At 42.5% G+C, this 17,288-nt stretch overlaps 4 protein-coding genes across 5 annotated transcripts; all 4 read right to left on the bottom strand.

Moving 5' to 3' along the window:
• Positions 1-3,504: 3,504 nt before the first annotated feature.
• Dhod (dihydroorotate dehydrogenase 2) lies at positions 3,505-5,213 on the bottom strand. The gene is made up of 2 exons (XM_076821294.1): positions 4,609-5,213; positions 3,505-4,530 (listed from the first exon to the last, which is right to left on the bottom strand). The coding sequence occupies exons 1-2, from the start codon at positions 4,958-4,960 to the stop codon at positions 3,707-3,709; spliced, it is 1,176 nt and encodes a 391-aa protein (XP_076677409.1). The 5' UTR covers positions 4,961-5,213; the 3' UTR covers positions 3,505-3,706.
• A 122-nt stretch (positions 5,214-5,335) lies between these two features.
• On the bottom strand, positions 5,336-7,440 carry LOC143373762 (odorant receptor 67a-like). The gene is made up of 5 exons (XM_076821293.1): positions 6,809-7,440; positions 6,270-6,750; positions 5,937-6,167; positions 5,538-5,824; positions 5,336-5,450 (listed from the first exon to the last, which is right to left on the bottom strand). Exons 1-5 carry the CDS (start codon positions 6,944-6,946, stop codon positions 5,382-5,384), a joined length of 1,206 nt encoding a protein of 401 aa, XP_076677408.1. The 5' UTR covers positions 6,947-7,440; the 3' UTR covers positions 5,336-5,381.
• An 847-nt stretch (positions 7,441-8,287) lies between these two features.
• LOC143374193 (uncharacterized) lies at positions 8,288-14,043 on the bottom strand. Its single transcript, XM_076822129.1, has 8 exons — positions 12,185-14,043; positions 11,617-12,097; positions 11,308-11,538; positions 10,856-11,192; positions 9,726-9,912; positions 9,173-9,653; positions 8,845-9,075; positions 8,288-8,732 (listed from the first exon to the last, which is right to left on the bottom strand). Exons 1-8 carry the CDS (start codon positions 12,320-12,322, stop codon positions 8,392-8,394), a joined length of 2,427 nt encoding a protein of 808 aa, XP_076678244.1. The 5' UTR covers positions 12,323-14,043; the 3' UTR covers positions 8,288-8,391.
• A 353-nt stretch (positions 14,044-14,396) lies between these two features.
• Positions 14,397-16,575, bottom strand: LOC143374019 (odorant receptor 13a-like). Of its 2 annotated transcripts, XM_076821835.1 has the most exons (4): positions 16,064-16,575; positions 15,483-15,966; positions 15,177-15,407; positions 14,634-15,058 (listed from the first exon to the last, which is right to left on the bottom strand). In XM_076821835.1, the coding sequence occupies exons 1-4, from the start codon at positions 16,199-16,201 to the stop codon at positions 14,718-14,720; spliced, it is 1,194 nt and encodes a 397-aa protein (XP_076677950.1). In that variant the 5' UTR covers positions 16,202-16,575; the 3' UTR covers positions 14,634-14,717. The 2 variants fall into 2 exon arrangements, with proteins under 2 accessions (XP_076677949.1, XP_076677950.1); XM_076821834.1 differs by having other exon boundaries at positions 14,397-15,407.
• Between the last annotated feature and the right edge of the window lie 713 nt (positions 16,576-17,288).

The following is a 17,288-nucleotide window of genomic DNA, read 5'->3' as shown; positions in this document are numbered from 1 at the left end:
CATACGAGTGATTACTGAACGTTGTCACAACACTATAGTCTCAAATCCAGTTGTACAAATGTATAAATCATTTTGAAAAGATCGAAAATCCTTAAACAAAGTATGCATTCACTAACCGCGGCGAGAGACTTGTATCTCTGTCCAAAAACTCTTCATAGCTGCTTAATTGTAATCGGAATCATTACAACTATCACGTAGGAAAGTAGCCAAGGGTCCATACTGTAAGATGAAACTGCAAAAGTTGATAAATTACATCTAGAAAATGCATCAACAATCGACGAAGCTTGAGTGCCTACATAGGACGGCGCCATTGTTCTCGTCATCGTCTCAAAGAACCGTTAATAACTAATTAATTGTAATCAAAATCTGCGCAACAATCACATAGGAAAGTAGCCAAGGGTCCATACTGTAAGATGAAACTGCAAAAGTTGATAAATTACGTCTAGAAAATGCACCAACAATCGACGAAGCTTGAGTGCCTACATAGGACGGCGCCATTGTTCTCGTCATCGTCTCAAAGAACCGTTAATAACTAATTAATTGTAATCAAAATCTGCGCAACAATCACATAGGAAAGTAGCCAAGGGTCTATTCTTTGAGACGCGACTCTAAAAGTTCATAAAATATTCGCAGGAAATGAGAAATTCGTGAATTTCCAGTGACTGCGTAATATTTCTATCTCCCTCGTTGTCGCACACTATTCCTTTCTCTCTCGCTCACGCCACCTGTCGCCCTCCTTGTCGCGCACTATTCCTTTCTCTCTCGCTCAGTTCAGCCGTGCCACCTCTTTTAGTATCATGTATTCCTATTAACTCGGCGAATTTCCTGGTCCAAACAGCACACTCGGGAACTTCTTGTGGTTAATGTAGGGATCGCGGACGGTAATGTAACCTATATAAAAGGCTTTTTTATTAGTAACTATGTATCGATTCGTGAATAAAACGCATACGAGTGATTACTGAACGTTGTCACAACACTATAGTCTCAAATCCAGTTGTACAAATGTATAAATCATTTTGAAAAGATCGAAAATCCTTAAACAAAGTATGCATTCACTAACCGCGGCGAGAGACTTGTATCTCTGTCCAAAAACTCTTCATAGCTGCTTAATTGTAATCGGAATCATTACAACTATCACGTAGGAAAGTAGCCAAGGGTCCATACTGTAAGATGAAACTGCAAAAGTTGATAAATTACATCTAGAAAATGCATCAACAATCGACGAAGCTTGAGTGCCTACATAGGACGGCGCCATTGTTCTCGTCATCGTCTCAAAGAACCGTTAATAACTAATTAATTGTAATCAAAATCTGCGCAACAATCACATAGGAAAGTAGCCAAGGGTCCATACTGTAAGATGAAACTGCAAAAGTTGATAAATTACGTCTAGAAAATGCACCAACAATCGACGAAGCTTGAGTGCCTACATAGGACGGCGCCATTGTTCTCGTCATCGTCTCAAAGAACCGTTAATAACTAATTAATTGTAATCAAAATCTGCGCAACAATCACATAGGAAAGTAGCCAAGGGTCTATTCTTTGAGACGCGACTCTAAAAGTTCATAAAATATTCGCAGGAAATGAGAAATTCGTGAATTTCCAGTGACTGCGTAATATTTCTATCTCCCTCCTTGTCGCACACTATTCCTTTCTCTCTCGCTCACGCCACCTGTCGCCCTCCTTGTCGCGCACTATTCCTTTCTCTCTCGCTCAGTTCAGCCGTGCCACCTCTTTTAGTATCATGTATTCCTATTAACTCGGCGAATTTCCTGGTCCAAACAGCACACTCGGGAACTTCTTGTGGTTAATGTAGGGATCGCGGACGGTAATGTAACCTATATAAAAGGCTTTTTTATTAGTAACTATGTATCGATTCGTGAATAAAACGCATACGAGTGATTACTGAACGTTGTCACAACACTATAGTCTCAAATCCAGTTGTACAAATGTATAAATCATTTTGAAAAGATCGAAAATCCTTAAACAAAGTATGCATTCACTAACCGCGGCGAGAGACTTGTATCTCTGTCCAAAAACTCTTCATAGCTGCTTAATTGTAATCGGAATCATTACAACTATCACGTAGGAAAGTAGCCAAGGGTCCATACTGTAAGATGAAACTGCAAAAGTTGATAAATTACATCTAGAAAATGCATCAACAATCGACGAAGCTTGAGTGCCTACATAGGACGGCGCCATTGTTCTCGTCATCGTCTCAAAGAACCGTTAATAACTAATTAATTGTAATCAAAATCTGCGCAACAATCACATAGGAAAGTAGCCAAGGGTCCATACTGTAAGATGAAACTGCAAAAGTTGATAAATTACGTCTAGAAAATGCACCAACAATCGACGAAGCTTGAGTGCCTACATAGGACGGCGCCATTGTTCTCGTCATCGTCTCAAAGAACCGTTAATAACTAATTAATTGTAATCAAAATCTGCGCAACAATCACATAGGAAAGTAGCCAAGGGTCTATTCTTTGAGACGCGACTCTAAAAGTTCATAAAATATTCGCAGGAAATGAGAAATTCGTGAATTTCCAGTGACTGCGTAATATTTCTATCTCCCTCCTTGTCGCACACTATTCCTTTCTCTCTCGCTCACGCCACCTGTCGCCCTCCTTGTCGCGCACTATTCCTTTCTCTCTCGCTCAGCTCAGCCGTGCCACCTCTTTTAGTATCATGTATTCCTATTCACTCGGCGAATTTCCTGGTCCAAACAGTCCACTCGGGGATAACGTAGGGATCGCGGTCGGTAATACAAACTGTATAAAACGCTTTTTTTTATTATTAACTATTAGAGTGGTATTATTAGTATCTATTAGGGTTCTTTACTGAATTTCTTTTAATCGAGTGATTGCTTGGCAGTTCTCTAGTTCGAAACTAAAGAGATTAATGGAACCTTATTTCCATCTATTTCTTTGGTTTAGTAGGCTAGGCTTTTCATGTACAGGGATGAATTGTAGCCAAAATCTGCGCAAAGACCACATCGGAAAGTAGCTAAGGGTCTATTCTTCGAGACGCGGCTCTGAAAGTTCATAAAATATGTGCAGGAATTGAGAAATTCGTGAATTTTCAGTGACTGTGTAAAATTTCTATCTCCCTCCTTGTCGCACACTATTCCTTTCTCTCTCGCGCAGCTCGGCCGTGCCACCTCTTTTAGTATCATGTATTCCTATTAACTCGGTGAATTTCCTGGTCCAAACAACCAACTCGGAGATAATGTAGAGATCACCGTCGGTAATATAAAATGTATTAAACGTTTCTTCATTATATGATTCGTAAATAAAATTCATACGACTCATTGTTGAACGTGGCCACAGAACTACATTATCAAATGGCGGTTTATAATTTTTCAGCAACAATGTATGTACCTTTGTAATTGCTCGTAACTAGTTACTTACAAGTGAAATAATAGCTCTTGCATATGTTGAAGCCTAATGAGCATTTTAAAGAAATATTGAAATAAAGGAATGAAATAAATAAACCAAACATCGTCTATGGAAGTTGTGAACTTCTTTTAATTGTAAATACTCTGCATTCAGGATATATACATATAACAATCTTATAAAGATATAACGTTTGTAAAAATGGTAACAACTTGGGAGACTTGAATTAAGTTCGTCTTTGACGTGTAATGTATCGAGTAAAACAGTAAAAGTAACAGGTAACTAAATAAAACGTTTCAACTAAGTAGAAGGATTCATCTACCACTCGCATCTTTTCCAACTGCATCCTTGATGGACGACAGGCCGTCACGTGCGAGCATGTCATTCAATTCTCGCTTGATTTTCCCTACCACCGGCGGTCCGTGATACGTGAATGACGTATAGACTTGCACCAAAGAAGCTCCGGCTCTAATTTTATTATAAGCATCAGCTCCGGTGAAGATACCACCAACGCCGATGATCGGGATAGCAGCACGCGTTCGCCTATACATATCCGAGATCATGCCTGTGGCCATGTCCGTGAGAGGAGCTCCGCTGAGACCTCCACTCTCCTCTTTCAGAGGGCTCGTTAAATTCTTCCGTGTAACCGTAGTGTTGCATAGTATCAAACCATCCACTTTGGATTCTTTCTTTAGTATCACGTCCGCGATATCCTGCTTCTCAGAGTCGGACAAATCTGGAGCTAGCTTTAACAGTAGCGGCTGTTTGCTCCGGATCGACTGTCTGACTTGGTTCACTCTCGTCAGCAGCTGTTCCAGATCCTTCTTGCTCTGCAGGGACCTCAGTCCAGGAGTGTTTGGACTAGAAACATTGATCACGAAGTAATCGGCGACATCAGAGAATTTCTTGATGCCGTCGATGTAGTCTTGAGCCGCGTCATCCGAGGTTTTATTTTTCCCCAAGTTAATTCCAACGATACCACCGAAGCTTTGATTATCCCTGAGCTTCCGCAGACGTTGCCACACAGAATCGTAGCCTTCGCTATTGAATCCATATCTATTAACGACAGCATTGTCCTCTAATAAACGAAACACCCTTGGTTTAGGGTTACCAGGCTGAGGCCTGGGTGTAACAGAACCTGTCAATGGAATTAAGGGAAGTAAGCGGAAGGTACGACAAGGTACTTATCAGTGACGATTGATGCGAGTATAGTTACCTATTTCTACGAAGCTAAACCCTAATTTGTGCAAGCCTTCTACGGCTTCGCCTTGCTTATCGAATCCAGCTGCCATTCCCACAGGATTCTTAAACTGCAGATCCCAAAGATCGACAGCGAGGGAAGGTGGATCCTGCAGGTTTTGCCTCGGCAACAAATCCCATTTCAAGATTTTCACAGCTGCGGTGTGCGCGGTCTCAGGGTCCAACAGTTGCACCAGTGGCACAGCGATTCCACTGTAGAACTTTTCGTTGCTCTGATAAATGCAAATGCCACCGAACAATGCTGCAGTCGCGCTGGTTACCCTCAAGAGCGACTTTAATTTCTCTTTGCTGCTCAATCGTCGACTCATTTTAACATGTATTGTCAACTATTTCGTCGAGATAAGCTGATAAGTGCACTATTTCGGCGAGTGAAAACATTTAAACCTTCCCTTTAGGTTAGGCACGATGATTCAATTGACAATCAGTCGCTGGTGCAACGATGCCCTAATGTAGTCTTGATTAAAACTAATCGAAGAATGTGACTCTAAGTATCTTAAGCACATTTTGATTAACAATTTGTACTTATTCGCCCGTTTTTGAAAAATGCTAATAAAGCGTAACCACGGCGTAGCTTCAGCGCCATCGAGAAGCAGCTTGGTCAACCCAGTGACTGAAATCGGCACACTGAGCAATCTACTGCGCAACTTCGGTATTTCAATTACTCAGTTTCGAATATTTGAAAGTAGATTGAAGAAACCTATTGTTCGCTACCCGCCATATTTTTTTTTATTAAACTTGTACGCATCCTTCTATTCCAATATTATATGCCGAGCATCTAGTTGAACCCAATAAGCAGTTCTATCGTTAAGGACCAGAAATACAAAACGTGTCTCAAGTGGTTATCATTACGCGAAGGACCGAAAGGTATGACATCGAAGTTCTCACAATATTCATGTAAGTTTCCATATTGACGACGAAGAAGTTCCCAGCTTTCAGATGGACCGGGTTATGGGACCGCATCAGAATGAAAACGATGTCCTTAGACAAACGATTCGGCAAGTCGTACCACCGGCAGCAATAAGCCGAGTATCCTATCCCCTCCATCTGATCCTTCAAGTAATTGCCCACGTAACTGTACGCGAACAATTGCGTCAACAAAGTGCCCACCACTATGAACGTTTTTACCTCCATCACGAAATTCTTAGCATTCAGGGAAAGGATCAGCTGAAAACCTAAAAAAAGCGAAATCGTCTATACAGCAAGTGCAAGTGAGTAATCCTACTTCTATGCTCATGCCGCCGTTCTATGATTAAACAATATATTAATGATATAGAAAATTTTCACCGGTTGTGCAAATAAGCAAGCAACTGGACAAAACTTGCATCACCAAGATTGAGCTGATGGTGTCGTTCAGCTGTTTGGATAGCTTTAAGAGATGCCGATGCCTCGTGGTCAGCGCGTCGAGACGCCTGGCCGAGTTCTCGTTGTCGTTAACGATTTTAGTGAACTCCAGCTTCAGAATCTCAGCTTGGCCGCACAGGTGAAAGGTGATACCGAAGAACACAGCGTCGCTACCTACCCAATCCACGAATTCAAAGCAACGTACCCTTTTATCCTTTTTTTTGTCACGCAAACGCTAGTCATCTACAATGCAAACTTCGCATCACGAATCCTTACCAAGGTTACCGTTGCTGATGAACAGCATCATCAGGTACTCTAAACTAAAAACCATCAGGAACAGTTTGTCCGGCACGTGCAAAGCTTGCAGAGTGTATTCCGAGGGCACAGGGTAATTCACATTTTTCGCTTTCGTTCCATTGGCGTTCAGCGTTGTTTCCTTTTCGCCCGGAGCGAACATTGGGACTATCGCGATAAGGGTCGCGCTAAAATACGCGAAGAGTATCACGCTCGCGCCCGCCACTCTGCTCATGTACGCGTGCCGTCGCATGATCGTCCGTTTTTCTTCGCTGTCGAGCTCCTTGTAATCCTTCACAGCCGACTGAAAGTTAGAGACGAGGCCCTCGCGACGAACTCGAAACTGCGTCACCTTCCACACCGCCAGGATGCTACAGGAGACAAGCACTACGGAATCCAAGTTCTTCTCCGCATCCGTGCCGTCCAGGTACGCCTCCGTGTTCAGAAGGGCCAGCGTTAGCAGCTGCGAAAAGGTTGAGTCAGGAAAAGGAACACGCGAGTGCAATGTACGAATTTCCTACCAAAACGAACACCGCGGTGGTGGAGCGTAGAAACGAAGCTACGTTGTATTTCTGAAGCGGCCAAGTGCCCACGGGCCAGGCGAGAATCTTCAAAGGAGTCATCGCGTAAGTTAAATCCTTCTTCGATGATGTCTCCATTTCCGCTGAGTGTTCTAAGGCATCGAGAATGGCCAGTTTGCCTGTAGTCGGCTCATTCTTGCCTCTTCTTCTTTCTATAGCGCAACAATTCGCTGCATTTGTCGGTTCATGCTTTATTCAGTCGTAATCGTATAATCGACCGTCATCGAGCAACCCACCGTTCTCAATTTACCTGTGCGAATTTCAGAACAGTCCGGGAAATTCCTGTTCTCTTCCGCCTACAACACTCCGTTTGGTGCACGAGAAGAAAAAGTGGACGATCTTTTCGATTGAATATTTAATGGTATTTCTTTATCGTGCGCGTTCACTGTCAACGGAAGGGTTCTATCCGAGAAGCGAATGCCCCCTTCCTTAGGAAGGTAGTATTCAAGGTCTGAGACATGAAAATTGGTACTGAATAGTTTGAGTACTCTGAACTTGGAAGTACTGGTACCTCTTTTATTCATTCGCTACTGTAAGATAACAACTCGAACCTCTTTGGATACGGATACGATGGATCGTAGTATTCTACTAGCGTCGCACGACCTGCAAAGCTCTCGGTATCGTGGATAGAACTATCGCGTTGTTCCTTATGTACAACATGTGATATAGTGTCAATGCGCAGAGAGAAGAGAGAGAGAGAGAGAGAAGAGAAAAAATGTACAGGTAAGTGAGCGAAACATAAAGTAAATGAAAATTAATACAGATATACTGCGATTCTCTTTATTTCAATATTACCCCCGCCAGGGAAGATGGCCCAGTCGCTATATTTCTGACTCCATACGCAAGGGCGTGTTATAGAACAGTACAATCCCCTTAGCCAAATCCCTCAAGCCAAACAGGTGAGTGAATGACAAAGGTAACTGAAGCTACATTTCACCTCTACTATACCTAAAGCAGTGGTGTACAGAATGTTATTTAAAATATACTTCTAAGTAAATATTCGTTTGATATTATAGTTAACAATATAGTATTTGGCCATATTGCCCCTGCCTTTTAAAGCTATCAAGTGGGACATATCTCCCCGAACCAGGAGAGATGGCCCAGACATGATTAGGGTAGATTTAACCTCAATAATAATAATAATTGTAATGATAAGATTGTAGTTAAATTTAGTTAAATAATACTTTTAATATAAGGATCATGTGTTTCGTTTCAAGTAATTTTCATCGCTTCGAATTCTGTTTTTGTTTGACTTATTCTCAATGACTTGTAATATCAATATGGCCAGATATCATGGCTTCAGTTTTCAACCCGATTGTTTTAAAATAAATACTGAACTTTTCTTGAATCAGCATAAAATTCTAAACATATTAGGTTTATTTTGATAAATTAAATAGATAATATCAGTATTAGTTCTATGTTAGGTGGGCGGACTGTCCGGATCTTACCCTATGTGTTACATACCTACTTGCTGCAGTCGAATAAGAACTTCTAACAGAAAAGACCGGAAATCCGAGCGTGCCTCACGTGGTTATCATTACGCGCATAACCGAAAGGTATGACATCGAAGTTTTCAGAATGCTCATGTAAGTTTCCATATTGACGACGAAGGATTCTCCAGCTTTCAAATTAACCGGGTCCTGAGCCCTCATCAGAATGAAAACGATATCCTTGGACAAATGTTCCGGCAGGTCGTACCACCAGCAGGAATAAGCCGAGTATCCCACCCCCTCCATCTGTTCCTTCAAGTAATCGCCCACGTAGCTGTACGCGAACAATTGTGCCAATATAGTGGTCACCACTAAGAACGTTTTTGCCTCCATCACGGCATTATTGGCATTCAGAGAAATGATCAGCTGAAAGCCTGAAAACAGCGAAATCGTCCATGCAGCAAGTGCATTCGAGTAATCCTATTTCAACACGCGTGGCGGCGCTCTAAGATTAAGCAACAGAGTATAGATGTAGAAAGTTTTCACCGGTTGTGCAAATCAGCAAGCAACTGGAGAAAAGTTGCACGACCAAGATTGAGCTGATGGTGTCGTTCAGCTGTTTGGATAGCTTCAAGAGATGCCGATGTCTGGCGGTCAGCGCGTCGAGACGCCTCGCTGTGTTCTCGTTATCGTTAACGATTTTAGTGAACTCCAGCTTCAGTATCTCAGCTTGGCCGCACAGGTGAAAGGTGATACCGAAAAACACAGCGTCGCTACCTACCCAATCCACGAATGCAAAGCGATGTACCCATTTATCCTTTTTAACGCTGAAACTAGCCATCTACATTGCAAACTTCGCATCACGAATCATTACCAAGGTTACCGTTGCCGATGACCAGCATCATCTGGTACTGTAAAATAAATATCAGCAGGAACAGTTTCTCCGGCACATGTAAAACCTGCAGTGTGTGCTCGGAGTGCAGGGGGTAATTCACATTGCCCGCTTTTGTCGCATTGCCACCCAGCGTCGCCTCCTCTTTGCCCGAAGTAACCATTGGAACAATCGCGATAAGCGTTGCGCTAAAAAACGCGGTGAATATCACACTGGCGCCCGCCATTCGGCCCATGTACGCGTGCCGTCGCATGATCTCCCGTTTTTCTTCGCTGTCGAGCCCTTTGTAATCCTTCACAGCTGATTGAAAGTTAGAGACGAGGTCGTCGCGACGAATTCGAAACTGCGTCACCTTCCATATCGCCAGTATGGTGCAAGAGACAAGCCCCATACAATCCAAGTTCTTCTCGGCGTCCTTGCCATCCAGATACATCTCCGCGTTCAGAATGGCTAGCGTTACTAGCTGCGAAAAGCACAGAACCGATATATCTATTTATTAAGAGGAACAGATGGATGCAATATGAGAATTTCCTACCAAAATCAACACTGTCACGATGGTTCGCAGATCCGAAGCCACGTTGTATTCCTGAAGCGGCCAAGTGCCCATTGGCCAGGCGAGAATCTTCAAAGGAGTCATCGCGTATGCTAAATCCTTCTTCAACGATGTCCTCATTGCGTCAGAGTGTTGTAAGCTTGTACGGCATCGAGAAAGGCCAGTTTCCCTCTAGTCGACTTACTTTTACTTCTACTTGTTCGAGTAGCGCAACAATTCGCTGCACTTGTCGGTGCATGCTTTATTCAGACGTAATCGTATTATCGCTCGGTATCGATCAACTCACCGTCCTCACCACAATTGTCCAGCCTTCAAAAAAGTCCGGGAAAGGGGAGAAAATGGTGAGCACACCATTTTCCAAACAATTTAAGTTGTTGGCTTAAATTGTTAGTTTAATGGCATTTCTTTATCGTGCTCGTTCACTGTCAACGAAAGGGTTCTTCCTGCGAAGGGTTCTCCCTTCTTCAGGAAGCTACTGTTCAAGGTTTAAGACATGTAAATTGCTACCGAATAGAGTTGTTATCTTATAGTAGCAAGTGAATAGAAGAAGTACCAATACTTGCAAGTTCAGTAGACTAACGACTCGAGCCTTTCAGATACGGATACGTTGGATCGTAGCATTCTACTTGCGTCGCAAGATCTGGAAAGCTCGCGGTATTGTAAATAGATAGAACTATTACGTTGTTCCTTATACGTATAAGAAAGAGATACAGGCAAGTGACCGAAACACAAAGTAGATGAAAGGTAATGCAGATAGAGCGAGACCTGTCCAGTGAACACTGCTCGCATCATACGAAAAATTAATACCTAATCGCGCTCTTTTCACGTTAAAATGAAAAGAGCGCGACAGTACTTCTTTATTCAACTAAGTTCTTTTCAAGTTCTTCGTTAAATTCAAGGTAAGTCTTGTTGTTGAAATATTGCTCACTTTTTTGTATCAGCATAAAATTTAAACCGTATTAGGTTTATTTTGATAAAATAAATAATATCAGTACTAATAATAATATGTTAATAATAATATTAGTTCTATGTTGTTTAGGTGGGCCGACTGTCCCGACAGTCGAGTAAAAGCTTGGAACAGAAAATACCAGAAGTACAAGGCCGTGCCTCACGTGGTTATCATTACGCGAAGAACCGAGAGGTACGACATCGAAGTTTTCACGATACTCATGTAAGTTTCCAGATTGACGACGAAGAAGTCTCCAGCTTTCAGATGGACCGGGTCGCGACACCTCATTAGAATGAAAATGATGTTCTTAGACAAATGTTCCGGCAAGTCGTACCACCGGCAGGAATAAGCCGAGTATCCTATCCCCTCCATCTGATCCTTGAAGTACTCGCCCACGTAACTGTACGCGAACAATTGTGCCAGCAGCGTGGTCACTACTATGAACGTTTTTGCTACCATCACGAAATTATTGGCATTCAGAGAAAGGATCAGCTGAAAGCCTGAAAGCAGAGCGAAATCGTCCATACAGCAAGTGCATTCGTGTAATTCTATTTCAATACGTAATCGCGTGGTTCTGAGATTAAACAGCTTAGTAAAGATATAGAAAAGTTTCACCGGTTGTGCAAATAAACATGGAACTGGAACAAAGTTGAATGACCAAGACCGAGCTGATGGTGTCGTTCAGCTGTTTGCACAGCTTCAGGAGATGCTGATGCCTCGCGATCAGATCATCGAAACGCTTCGCTGTGTTCTCCTTTTCGTTAACGGACTTGGTGAACTTTAGCTTCAGCACCTCCGCTTGGCCGCACAGGTGAAAGGTGATACCGAAAAACACAGCGTCGCTACCTACGTAATGCACGCGTTGTCGTTTTAAACGCAGAAGCTAGGCATCTACAATGGAGACTTCACATCGCGAATCATTACCCTGATTACCGTTGCAGACGAGCAGCAGCATCATGTACTGTACAATAAAAATCAGCAGGAACAGTTTCTCCGGCACATGCAGAACTTGTAGGGTGTATTCAGAAGGCATAGGGTAATTCGCATTCTTCGCTGTTGTCCCATTGACTTTCAGCGTCGTTTCCTCGACGTCCGCAGTCAACATCGAAACCGCCGCGACAAGTGTCGCGCTAAAATACGAGAAGAGTATCCCGCTAGCGCCCGCCACTCTGCCCATGTACGCGTGCCGTCGCATGATCGCCCGTATTTCTTCGCTCTCTGCCTCATTGTAATCCTTTACAGCCGACTCGAAGTTAGAGACGAGGTCGTCGCGATGAACTCGGAATTGCATCACCTTCGCCACTGCCATAATGGTACAGAAGACAATCATCGCGGAATCCAAGTTCGTCTCGGCATCGCTGCCATCCAGATACGTCTCCACGTTCAGAATAACCACCGTCAGCAGCTGCGAAGAACGCAGAACGATAGATGCGTACTTTGCACAACGGATATCTGAGTTTCACTTGTAAAGGGGAACGCACGAATTTCGTACCAAAACGAACACTGACGTGCCGGTGCGTAAGAACGAAGCTACGTTGTACTCCTGAAGTGGCCAAGTACCCACGGGCCACGAGAGAATTTTGATAGGAGTCATCGCGTAAGCTAAGTCCTTCTTCAACGATCTCTCCATGTCCGCAGGGTGTTCTAAGGCATCGAGAAAGGCCAGTTTCCCTGCAGTCGGTTCACTTTTACCTCTACTTGTTCGAATAGCGCAACAATTCGCTGCATTTGTCGGTGCATGCTTTATTCAGTCGTAATCGTAGAATCGGCCATCGTCGAGCACTCTACTGTTCTCACGTTACCTGTGCAGCCTTCAGACAATTCCGCGAAAGGGGATTAAATGGTAAACATCCACTTCTCGTTCTACCGCTGCTCTCCTACGTCTATAACACTCCGTTTAGTGAACGAGAAGAAATACTGGATGATACATCCAAGAGACGTTCATCTGTCATTATAAGAGAATGGCCTAACGGTACAGTTTAATGGCATTTCTTTATCGTGCGCGGTCACTGTCAACGAAATCGCTCTTCCCGCGAAGGGGAAAGCACCCTTCCCGAGGAGGGTAGTATTCGAGGTCTAATTTAAGTCATGTAAATTGTTACTGAATACTTTGAAAACTCTATACTGAACTTGGAAGTAGGGGAGAGACCGGGCATGGTTGTCACGCGGGTGGGTTGTCGCACGGGTAGGTTGTCACAAGCGCTATCATAAAGAGACTCTAAAAGATAGGAATGTACTAATAACTCATGGCGGAGCGTTGGCATTCCCCACAGCGATGGCTCAGTCCGCTGCGGAGTGGCATCAAGATTCGACGTGTCTCCTTTCGTTTTCGTGCGGTCGAACTAAATTTTTGTGGTGTATTTTCTATCGAGTGGAAAAAAGTATACTTCTTTCTTACTATTGACTATAATATTTCGGACTTAATCGCGTTGTTTAGAGATCTTTCTAACTTACTTTAATGATTTTTTTGCATTCTTAAACTTCTTAATAAATGAGAATGTAGACAGATTGGATTGTTTAACGTTTTGGGTCAAGTTGTCACAGAACATTTGGGGCAGAGGCGTATCTAGGGTGGGGCAAGTAGGGCTCGTGCCCTGGGAGCCAATGCCGGGGGAGGGGGTGCAAAATAGCCGAAAGAAATAGTGTTTCTTGAATAAATTTATTTGGATGGTTAATGGTAGTAGTTTAGGTCTGTTATTTGTGTGCTTCGCATGCCTCTTTAGGGAAGCTTAAAAAAAACTTGCTGCAGTTTTCGGCTTCATTTGCCTCCAACTTTCGTCTCTTCCGCCCTTCAGCTCCACTTTCTTTAAAAAGATTTTCTAAATTCTAAATAAAATGTTTTCTGTGATGACCACTTTTAACAAAGAAGTAGAACAGAAAACGTAGAATTGGAATGGTATGCTTGCCCTAGGCACTGTTTACACTAAATACGCCACTGATTTGGGGCGATTTGTAGAACCTCTCAGTATTTTAGATAGAACTGTTACGTTGTTGATCATATACATCATGTGATATAGTGTTAATGCGTAGGCAGAAGAAAAAGAAGAGAAATACATACAGGTAAGTGACCGAAGCATAAAGTAAATAAAAAGTAATATAGACGTAATACCGTTCCCTTTATTTTAATATTGGGGTAAATCCGGGTGAAACGGCCCGTCAGGAGAGATGGCCCGTTGCTAAATTTCAGACTCTACCTATACGTAAGCACGTGTTACAGTGCAGAACAATCCCTTCAGTACATGCTAAACAGCTGAGTGAATATACATTTTTCGTTTTTCTATGTTTTTCTGGATATATGTGCTGAAAAAGATGGGGGCCTATAAAATTGTTCCGGATATACAATATCTTATAGGGGAGACGGGAGTAAAGTAAACCCTGGGGTAAAATGAGCCTTCTTAATGTATTCTTTAACAATATAATATATTTACAAATTTTTGTGACGTAATAAATGTGTGTAATATCACATTGATTATGTAAATTCAGATATCGAAAAATGGAAATTCATTTGAAAAAATAAAAATTTCCGATTGGTTTTCTTTTCAATTTAACATTTAACAGAAGAAAATGTCTTTACACAAAGTACAAAGTTACAAAGTACAAATTATTAAAGTTAAACTTGCATTATTGAAATATATTTTTAAAAAAATAGTTCAAAAGTTCTAATAGAGTTAATTTTACAATTACATCCTTCATTAAAACTCGTATTTTATTTCAGCTCACTTTACCCCAAACAGTAGCTCACTTTACCCCATATATGGGGTAAGTGGTCGTTTTTCCCTTTTCTTTTCAAGTTGAATTTTAATATACTCTAAGTTTACTTGAAGTATTGCTATTCGCCACTTATCAATAGTAATGTTTAAATTATATTACAAATCTATTTGCACACATTTTTATTGAAAGGGAAAAATTGTATTCGACTTCAAACTTTTGTTCGTCTCACTTTGCCCCGGTCTCCCCTACATACCTGCTTCAGTCGAGTAAGAACTTCTACCAGAAAATATACAGCGCAGATATACAAGCGTGAATCAAGTGGTTATCATTACGCGCATAACCGAAAGGTATGACATCGAAGTTTTCAGAATACTCATGTAAGATTCCAGATTGACAACGAAGAAGTCTCCAGCTTTCAGATGGACCGGGTCCTGAGACCTCATCAGAATGAAAGTGACGTTCTTGGATAAATGTTCCGGCAAGTCGTACCACCGGCAGCAATAAGCCGAGTATCCAATTCCTTCCATCTGATTCTTCAAGTAATTTCCCACGTAACTGTACGCGAACAATTGCGTCAACAATGTGCTCACTACCAAGATCGTTTTTAGCACCATCACGAAATTGTTGGAATTCAGAGCAAGGATCAACTGAAACCCTGAAAACAGGGAAATCGTTCACACAACAAATGCACTCGTGTAGCTTATCCTTATACGTACTATCGTGCCGTTCTAAGATTAAACAACACCGGTAGTATAGATGTAGCGATTTTTCACCTGTTGTGCAAATAAAGAAGCAACTGCACATAAGTTGCAGGATCAAGATTGAGCTGATGGTGTCAATCAGCTGTTTGGACAGCTTCAAAAGGTGCAGATGCCTCGCGGTCAGTGCATTCAAGCGCCACTCTACGTTCTTGTTGTCGTTAACGACTTTAGCGAACTCCAGCTTCAGAATCTCAGCTTGGCCGCACAGGTGAAAAGTGATACCGAAAAACACAGTGTCGCTACCTACCGAACGCACGAATGCAAGGCAATGCAGAAGCTAGTCGTCTACGATGCATAGTTCACATCACGAATTATTACCGAGATTACCGGTGCAGATGACCAGCATCATCAGGTACTCTAAAAGAAAAATCAGCAGGAACAGTTTGTCCGGCACGTGCAAAACTTGCAGAGTGTATTCAGAGGGCACAGGGTAATTCATATTCGTGTTCTCTTTTGTCGCATTGGCGCCTAGCGTCGTTTTCTCATCATCTTGAGCAAACATTGGAACTATCGCCATAATCGTCGCGGCGAAATACGCAGAGAGAAACACGGTGGCGCCCGTCACTCTGCTCATGTACGCGTGCCGTCGCATGATCGCCCGTTTTTCCGGGCTGTCCAGCTCATTGTAATCCTTCACAGCTGACTGAAAGTTAGAGACGAGGCCGTCGCGACGAATTCGAAACTGCGTCACCTTCCACGTCGCCAGCATGGTGCAAAAGACAAGCACCACGCAGTCCAGGTTCTTCTCGGCATCCGTGCCATCCAAATACGTCTCGGTGTTCAGAATGGTTAGCGTTAGTAGCTGCGAAAAGCGCCGAACAGTATGTACTTTTCACAACGTGATACCCGCGGTCGACTTGTACAGAGGAACACACGAATGAAACGTGAGATTTTCGTACCAAAACGAACACTGAGAAGCCGGTGCGCAGAGCCGAAGCAACGTTATATTTCTGGAGCGGCCAAGTGCCTACAGGCCACGAGAGAATCTTCAAGGGGGTCATCGCGAAAGCTAAGTCCTTCTTCAATGACGTCTCCATTTCCGCAGGGTGTTCTGATGCATCGGGAAAGACCAGTCTCCGTGTAGCTTGCGCATTTTCGCTTCTCCTTCTTTGTGTGCCGTAACAATTCGCTGCATTTGTCCGTTCATGCTTTATTCAGCCGTAATCGTATATCCACCCATCATCGAGCACCCTACTGTTCTCACGATACCTGTGCAGCCTTATGAAAAGTTGGGGAAAGAGGATGAAATGGTAAACATCGAGCTCTTGTTCAATTGGTGTTCTCCTGTGCTTATAACATTCCGTTTAGTGAACGAAAAGAAAACCTCGATGATGTTTGCATCTTTCATCTTAAGTGGATGGCCTAACAATACAGTTCAATGGTATTTCTTCATCGTGCGCGTTCGCTGTCAACGGTAGGATTCTACCCGCGAAGCGGTACCTCCCTTCTTCAGAAAGGTAGGTAGTATTCAAGGTCTAAGACATGTAAATTGTTTCTGAATACTTTGAAGTCTTCGTTCTGAAGTTGGAACTACTGGTACTTTCTTCAGTCACTCGAACCGTTCCGGATGCGATGGATCGTAGTATTCTACTTGTGTCGCACGATCTGCAATGCTCGCAGCATTGTAGGTAGAACTATTATACGTATACATCCTCATATGTCGGAGTCGTGGAGCCGGAGTTCGAGTTCAGAAGGAATTTCTGATCGCTGGAGTCAAAGTCGGAGTTGGAAAAACGTATGTCAACACAATCAGAAAAAAGGGGTCGGGGTTAGGGATTTCAAAATGATGACATTTTCAATTACCGGTAATACGGCAAAATTTTCAATCAAAACTGGTTTACCGGTATTTTTTTAAGGTATTGAAAATATAGGAGTAAACGTTACAAAAAAAAACTTTTTTTGAACTCTAATCGAGCATTATAATAAAATATATGCAAATAAAACTATTCTGAACATAAAATATAAAATGATATAACACAAAATAGATATATTTGTATAACTATTGACAATGCTTATTAAAGGCTCCCACCGGTCTAAAAATCGATTTTTTTTAATTTCATTCTTCGAATGTCATTCTTGAATGAACCTTTTAAGAACACGCGTTTAAAAGGATTTTTTGAAATT

Source organism: Andrena cerasifolii, chromosome 10 (assembly GCF_050908995.1).
Source record: "Andrena cerasifolii isolate SP2316 chromosome 10, iyAndCera1_principal, whole genome shotgun sequence".
NCBI lineage: Eukaryota > Metazoa > Arthropoda > Insecta > Hymenoptera > Andrenidae > Andrena > Andrena cerasifolii.
Note: the sequence above shows the minus strand (reverse complement) of the source record. Positions and strands in the feature narration are given on the sequence as shown.

What these genes read in the sequence shown, in the direction of transcription:
- LOC143374193 (XM_076822129.1), bottom strand. Translation starts at nt 12,322, where the DNA reads ATGGAGAGATCGTTGAAGAAGGACTTAGCTTACGCGATGACTCCTATC. An exon ending in CATGTTTATTTGCACAACCG is followed by an intron (nt 11,193 to 11,307) that starts GTGAAACTTTTC and finishes CTCTGCTTTCAG; the next exon opens with GCTTTCAGCTGATCCTTTCT. An exon ending in CTTGCTGATTTGCACAACCG is followed by an intron (nt 8,733 to 8,844) that starts GTGAAAACTTTC and finishes CGCTGTTTTCAG; the next exon opens with GCTTTCAGCTGATCATTTCT.
- Dhod (XM_076821294.1), bottom strand. Translation starts at nt 4,960, where the DNA reads ATGAGTCGACGATTGAGCAGCAAAGAGAAATTAAAGTCGCTCTTGAGG. An exon ending in GTTTAGCTTCGTAGAAATAG is followed by an intron (nt 4,531 to 4,608) that starts GTAACTATACTC and finishes TTCCATTGACAG; the next exon opens with GTTCTGTTACACCCAGGCCT.
- LOC143373762 (XM_076821293.1), bottom strand. Translation starts at nt 6,946, where the DNA reads ATGGAGACATCATCGAAGAAGGATTTAACTTACGCGATGACTCCTTTG. An exon ending in CCACCGCGGTGTTCGTTTTG is followed by an intron (nt 6,751 to 6,808) that starts GTAGGAAATTCG and finishes ACCTTTTCGCAG; the next exon opens with CTGCTAACGCTGGCCCTTCT. An exon ending in CTTGCTTATTTGCACAACCG is followed by an intron (nt 5,825 to 5,936) that starts GTGAAAATTTTC and finishes CGCTTTTTTTAG; the next exon opens with GTTTTCAGCTGATCCTTTCC.
- LOC143374019 (XM_076821834.1), bottom strand. Translation starts at nt 16,201, where the DNA reads ATGGAGACGTCATTGAAGAAGGACTTAGCTTTCGCGATGACCCCCTTG. An exon ending in GCTTCTCAGTGTTCGTTTTG is followed by an intron (nt 15,967 to 16,063) that starts GTACGAAAATCT and finishes CGCTTTTCGCAG; the next exon opens with CTACTAACGCTAACCATTCT. An exon ending in CATCTGCACCGGTAATCTCG is followed by an intron (nt 15,408 to 15,482) that starts GTAATAATTCGT and finishes TGCGTTCGGTAG; the next exon opens with GTAGCGACACTGTGTTTTTC.